At 40.2% G+C, this 6,985-nt stretch overlaps 1 protein-coding gene across 3 annotated transcripts in view; it reads left to right on the plus strand.

The window, feature by feature from the left end:
- Window positions 1-6,985, plus strand: part of HDX (highly divergent homeobox) — a 119,501-nt gene that overhangs the window by 8,150 nt on the left and 104,366 nt on the right. For all 3 annotated transcript variants that reach the window (XM_019521387.1, XM_019521385.1, XM_019521388.1), the window contains exon 3: window positions 4,485-5,609. In XM_019521387.1, coding sequence (XP_019376932.1) covers window positions 4,485-5,609 — 1,125 coding nt within the window. The remainder of the gene's footprint in view (window positions 1-4,484; window positions 5,610-6,985) is intronic.

Consider the following 6,985-nt stretch of genomic DNA (forward strand, 5'->3'; position numbering starts at 1 on the left):
GTCAGGAAGGCCAACCGTACCTTGTCATGTATCCACAGATGTATCTCAAGCAGGTCCAGGGAGGTGATACTCCCCCTCTATGCGACACTGGTCCGGCCGCAGCTGGAGCACTGCATCCAGTTCTGGGCACCGTGCTTCAAGAGGGATGTGGACAACATGAAGAGGGTCCAGAGGAGGGCCACTCGCATGATCGGGGGCATCAGGGCAGGCCCTATGAGGTCAGGCTACGGGACCTGAACCTATTCAGCCTCCATAAGAGAAGGCTGAGGGGGGGATCTAGTGGCCTGTTACAAACTAGTCAGAGGGACCAGCAGGCATTGGGGGAGTCCCTGTTCCCCCAAGCACTACCAGGAGTGACTAGAAATGACGGTTACAAGCTGGCAGAGGGTAGATTCAGATTAGACATCAGGAGGTGCTACTTCACTGTCAGGGCAGCTAGGATCTGGAACCAACTTCCAAGCGGAGTGGTGCTGGCTCCTACCCTGGGGGGTCTTTAAGACAAGGCTTGAAAATCACCTTGCTGGGGTCGTTTGACCCGAGTACTCTTTCCTGCCATGGCAGGTGGTCGGACTTGATGATCTGCTCGGGTCCCTTCCAACCCTACTAACTATGAAACTATGGAGCGGAGCAGAGCCCAGCCCAGAGAGCATGCTGGGATACTGGGGGATGCTGGTTTAAGTTAAACCAGTAAGGGATCTGGGACAGACATTGCATAAACCGGTTTGAGCATAATCAGTTAAGTCTGATATTACATTCAACCAGGTTTATGTCAAACCAGTTTTGGCCATTTTGAAACTGGTTTATGTGTGTTGAACTTATGTTCTGTTAAAGGTTTAAACCAGTTTCTGATCGCTTATACCCATTACGTGTAATGTCCATCCCTAGCCAGTAGGGCACCCACCTATGATGTGGGGGAACAAAATCAGGTCCCTGATCGTTTCAGATTAGGGCTTAAATTAGGATCTACAATATTACAAGTTAGTGTTATAAATAGTTGGACTCTATACAGGCATACCTCATTTTATTGCGCTTTGCAGATATTGTGTTTTTTACAAATTAAGGCAAGACCCTCCACCAGCAAAAAGATCACGACTCGCTGAAGGCTCAGATGATGGTTAGCATTTTTTAGCAATAAAGTATTTTTTAATTAAGATATGTACATTTTTTTTTTAGACATAATGCTATTGCACACTTAATAGACTACAGTATAGTGTAAACATAACTTTTATATGCACTGGGAAACCAAAAAATTCGTGTGACTCGCTTTATTGTGATATTCGCTTTATTGCAGTGGTCTGGAACCGAACCCGCAATATCTCTGAGGTATGCCTGTACAGTTGGTCTTTATTTGTTTTTCTCTTGTTGTAGTGGTTCTACTTGGACCCAGTGAATTTTGGTTATATAGAGCATAGTTTCTCAACCTGTGGTACGCGTACCCTTGGGGGTATGTGAGACGCAGGCAAGTGTTACGTGAGTACTCCAACACACTCTCTCTTGCCCCTGCCTCCTCTCAAAACTATGGCAAAAAATTTGGTGCACTGTGCTGCACTTTAAATTCCCCAGTAATAATTTGGCGTGCTGCACTTTGTGTGGCACTTGGTTCAGCTCTCCTAGCGTTGGCCAACCTCACCTCTAGCCCAGGTACATACCTGAGTTGTGCACCCCTGGTGTAAAAAGGTGGCAACCCTACCCACACCAGATCAGATATCTGTCATATCGCAGCCTTATATACACAGCCCTTCTTCCAACATATGGCACACATTAGTCTGTAAATATAAAATCTCCTGGAAAATTGAGTGTTGGGGTACTTTTAAAATTTTCTGAAGTTAGGGGGTACTTGCTACTTAAAAGGTTGAGAAACACTGATATAAAGGGAGAACAGGGGACTGAATGTAGCCTAGTAGTTAATGCACTCACCTTGAGTGTAGGAGATAAAAGCTCCAGCTCAAAAGAAATCTTAAGTTTCCATACAAACTGGAACTCCTTCAGTGGGAGAGACTGAAAGGCCTAATGTCTAGGCTGCTTGCTTGGGGTGTGAAATCTGGGTGTCCCACATACCAGGTGAATGCCCTAACTATTAAAGTATTGGCTATTTTTAGATATTTATGTGGGTCTCTTTCTCATTACAAATCAAAATAAAAAAAGATTGTGGTAGAAGTGAAACAAAAAAGTAACATGAATGTAATATTAATTTATAAGTAGAAATATTGTCTGAGTGTTAACTAATTGAGAGATTAACTTGAGATTTGAGGCGCACTCATACATACTTTCTTGTCTTTGTTCCTTTTAAGAAGAAAGAGAACTTAAACATAATGTGAGAAATAATGTCTTCTCCAGTTAGGAATTTAAGTATTTGACTAATCCCATTAATATCCACACGCTTAAGTATATGTTTACTTAAGTGTTTTATTGGATCGTGGCCTTAAGTGTCACTTTATATTTATATCAGTTACCATCAGTAAGAAAATCTCACTTACATTTATCAAGAAGGGTATTTCATATATTGCATGCTACGATGCTATTTTATTTATCTTATGCTACATGCTTTTAGAGGACAATACCGTAAGTTACTTTTTTCTTTTAATATGCATATTTCAAGTGTCACTTGATTATAACGATTTATTTAAATCTATATGGGGTGTGCCAGTGTCTAAGGAGGGGAGTCACCTGATTTTGTTTTTGTCTTGAATTTCTTTGTCAGTATAGTAAAAAATACAAGTACAGAGTAAAATCTTCCTCTTTTTTGTATAAAACTGACCACTTAGTTTGCGGAATTTTATCAAATTCCTTTTATTATCTGTTGATATTTCTGCTGGAATATGAGATCCAGAAAAGTAACCTTGCTGCACAGTTGGAGTTGAAGTAAGCCTTTATTTTTAGCTTCCTAAATCCATAACAATTTTTTAAATAATTAATAATATTCATTTTTAGTATTTTTTTCTATTTACTATTTCCCACCATGATAATCTTACTTTATATAGAATGAGCATTAATGAGTTGAAATGGACAGTTTATAAAATCTGAATGTAAAGTGTGTTAAATTGAACAATCTCATTAGTGTCCTAATCTACCTTTGCACAGTAAGGGTTTGTGTGGTCATGATCTTAGAAGTCATAATCTGATGTTTCCAGTTAATTAATATTTAATTGTTTTAGATGCTTAAATAGGTTTCTCAATCTATTCTATTTCTTGCTTACTGAGGAAGTTTTCCTAACTTGATTTATTTTGTATAAAACTAGTAATAGGTTTGTGAAATTAATGTACGAACATTTCTGTCCCAAAGAAGAAAATGTTCTCTTGAAAATGTCTTTTATTCTTTAGAATGTCTTGTTTTATAATGCCTTTTATTAGTTACAGAAACATCCAAAGTGGGAAATTACTCTTTTCCTTGAACTTAATCCTATTAACCTATATTGTATTTGTGTAATTTGATTAATTCCTTATTAAGAGCAACTCTTAAAGTGTCTGATGTAAAAATATTCATAAGGATAAATTTAACTTCTTAAAAGACTTCTTTTTAGCTGATTGTTATTTCAGTTCTTCAGTGGAATCCCATTTAGCTAAAAAAAACTTTAATTTTCTGGGAATTCTTTGATACTTTATTGGGACCCAGTTTGTGTTTTATTTATTAACTACATAAGAGGCATTAGTTTCTTTAATAGTAGAGCTGGGGTGCTATAGCTATAATGGTCCAGGAAATATGAAAGGCAAGGATTCCATTTTGGTGAAGATCTTTTATTGGACCAACTGTATGGGGACCTGAGAGAGCTTTGTACCCAAACACTTTGTCTAGAGTCTCTCCCAACTATACAGTTAGTCCAATAAAAGATATCGCCCAAAAAACCCTAGTTTTTTGTTTTTTTTGTTCTTAGTAAGACAGTCTTGAAAAACATCTGCTCAATTATTTCATAGTAAAGATGTTGATAGTAAGCTGACTCCCTCACTGAAGCTGCTTCTTTCAAAAGTGCTTCAAAGTGCCAGTGCCAAAAGTCCCGTTCTCCTCCCTCTCCCCTCCCATGGTAAAAATTGAAATTGGAAGGAGTTATACATAGTACTGTATATTGCTTTCTTTCTGAATAAAAAGTTAAAGTTAAACCAAGCACAGGTAAGTGAAAGAGATAATTATAAGCTGCTACCATAATTATGTAAAGATAGTTTTAGAGCAGATGGCAAGATATGATAAATTGCATGTGCCCTTCAAAAAAAGGGGTCAAAACTGTAAATCTTTATTTGCATTTCACTGAACTTGAGGATTTGAATGAAGTGGGACCTGGATCCCCACAACTGATTAGTTTTGGCTTTACATAATCTATCCTGTTCTCTCCTTCACAAAATCCTACTCAATTTTACTCATTTCTAAAATATATTTATAAAAGCTTAACTTTGATCTAAAATGTGTCCTTACATTTTTTCAGACTTGAGGCCTTGATTATTAAAATATTAGTATGAATTCTATTTTTCATATTAATATTTTGTATTTGCAGACTTGGGTTGGCAATAAAAGAAGAAAGATGAGCAGCAAGAATGTTGCAGAATCTGGAGGTACCCCGCCACGGACTGTATCTAGCACCCCTACAGTACTTCCAGAACCAGCAGTTAGAAATGTGGTAAACACTGCTCGATCCCAAAGCCAGCAGTCTTCTTGGACTTCCTCTAACAATGATGTAATAGTGACTGGTATATACAGTCCTGCTACTACATCTAGCAGGCAGGGCTGCACTAAACAGACTAATGTTTCAGTGACTGATATACATAAAAACTCTAGTCAGAGACCACCTGTAAAAAGTGATACAGAATTTCAGCAGCACATACCTATAGGACGACAAGCAGCATCACACTGTAAAAATGCCTCGCTATTATTGGGGGAAAAAACTATAATTTTGTCAAGACAGACAAGTGTATTGAATTCTGCAAACTCCATATACAATCACACCAGGAAAAATTATGGTGGTTCTTCAGTTCAGACTGCGGAGTTGGTATTGCCTCAGAAGCCAGTGATATGTCACAGGCCTTGTAAAGCTGAACCAATTGGATGTCAAAGGTTACAAAAACATGAACACACAGCTATTGTATCACACATCCCATCTGGACAAAGGGCTAATATTCGAGACCCTTCTTGTAGCACACAAAACTTGGAAATTCGTGAAGTTTTTTCCTTGGCAGTTACTGATCAGCCTCAAAGGATTATGGGAGGAAATACATCACAGAAACATTGTTCAGTGGAAGGCAGTTGCCTGTCTATTGCAATGGAAACAGGAGATGTTGATGATGAATATGCTAGAGAAGAAGAGTTGGCATCTATGGGTGCACAGATACAGAATTATTCAAGATTTTGTGAAAGCAGCAGTTCCCTTCGAGCAGAGAACCAAAGCACAGCTTTGCCTGGGCCAGGAAGAAATGTGAGCTGCAGCTCACAGATGGTGAATGCCAGGGACTTGCCTGACAACATACTGTATCATAACAGAGACTACCATTTGCCTCCACGGACCTCATTACATACAACATCCAGTACACTGTACAGCAGTGCTAATCCATCAAGAAGTAATTTTTCTCCTCATTTTACATCATCAAATCAACTGAGGCTCTCACAAAACCAAAACAATTACCAGGTAATCTGTAGATTTATATTTGTCTATCAGATTTTCAAGAAGAAGATGCCTTGAAAGTCAAGAAAGTAATGCATCTGGATCAAGTAAATTAATGGAATCTGATAGTACTCCTTGACACTGTTTCAGGTTTTCTCCTAGCTATTGTATACATTTCTATCAGCTGTTTATGAGGGTATGTATACACTGCAAAATAAAGGTATGATTGTTGCATATGCTACTGTACCAGTTTTTAGTTTAGCAAAGCATGAGCAACAATACAAGTGAAGACTGGATAGCATAGGCTTTTAGCACCGTTCTAGTAACAAGAGTATGTACCTAGAGTCATGGGGATTTTGTATGCTGCTTGCTGGCACAAGCTGAAGCTTGTTGCTGGCATCTCATAACAACTGTTACTGACTGTACCATTTTCTGCCCTTTTAAACGGCAGTTTGATGTGCACCCTGGAAGTGCTAATTTTCTGTTAATTCTCCTTCATGCCCCAAACAGCTATACATTCTTTTGCTTCCTGTCCTTCTAATTAAGGACTAGGATTTCCTGCCAGCTAAAATGAGGGAGGGGAGAGTGGTGGGTGGCGGGGGGGTCACAGCTAATACTAGATGCAAGCGTCTAGGCCCCTAACCTTCATAGGCTAGGAGCAGACATTCAAAAAGCCTGAGCCTGAATTGATTCAATCTTTGCAGGTTAGTCTGAACCAGTTTGTAACCAGACAGACGTTCTCTGTGGACTGAGGAAATTCAGGCACATGCCCACAGTGGCTCAAGCTAGAAGCCAGGGGGCACTAGAATAGCTCTCCCTTCCTTTCTGCAGGGAGCTGAGCTGAGGGGAACTGCCAGGCTCTGGCAAAACCTCTGATTAGGGAGGGACTGGAGTATTGCTCAAGGGGCTGGAGTATTGCTAGACCCCAGCTCCCTGCTAATACTCTAAGGCAAGGGAGGGGAGGGGTGCATGAATCTGCTGAAGATATGGAGCTTTTCAATTTCCCTCCCTGCTTCTTTATACTGTCTGCAGCAAACTGACAGGCAAGTAAGCCAGCAGGGGGCTGATAACAGTGTTTATCACCCCATCAGCAATAGCCTCTCTCCATTAGTTCAAATGTCTTAAACAGCTTACCAGCTGACCTGTTGATTAGCTCCAAAAAGCCCTAAGCAGTCACTGTTCTGTCTGTCTGTCCCAATGAAATTGAAGAGATGCGCACACAGACGCCTCTTGGCATTAGCTAGTATACCACATGCCTAGGGTCCGTGGGGTGGGGTCTGTGCTATGGGAGGGGGGGGATTTCCTGTTTGAGCAGCATGGGGGGGGGAGGAGAGGGGAGGGCAAGGAGAAGTCAGGCAGACCCTGCTGTACCTGCAGTGTCTGTTGGAGCTCCAGCCACG

This window comes from Gavialis gangeticus, unplaced genomic scaffold (assembly GCF_001723915.1).
Source record: "Gavialis gangeticus isolate Ggan-Ray unplaced genomic scaffold, GavGan_comp1, whole genome shotgun sequence".
NCBI classification, from domain to species: domain Eukaryota; kingdom Metazoa; phylum Chordata; order Crocodylia; family Gavialidae; genus Gavialis; species Gavialis gangeticus.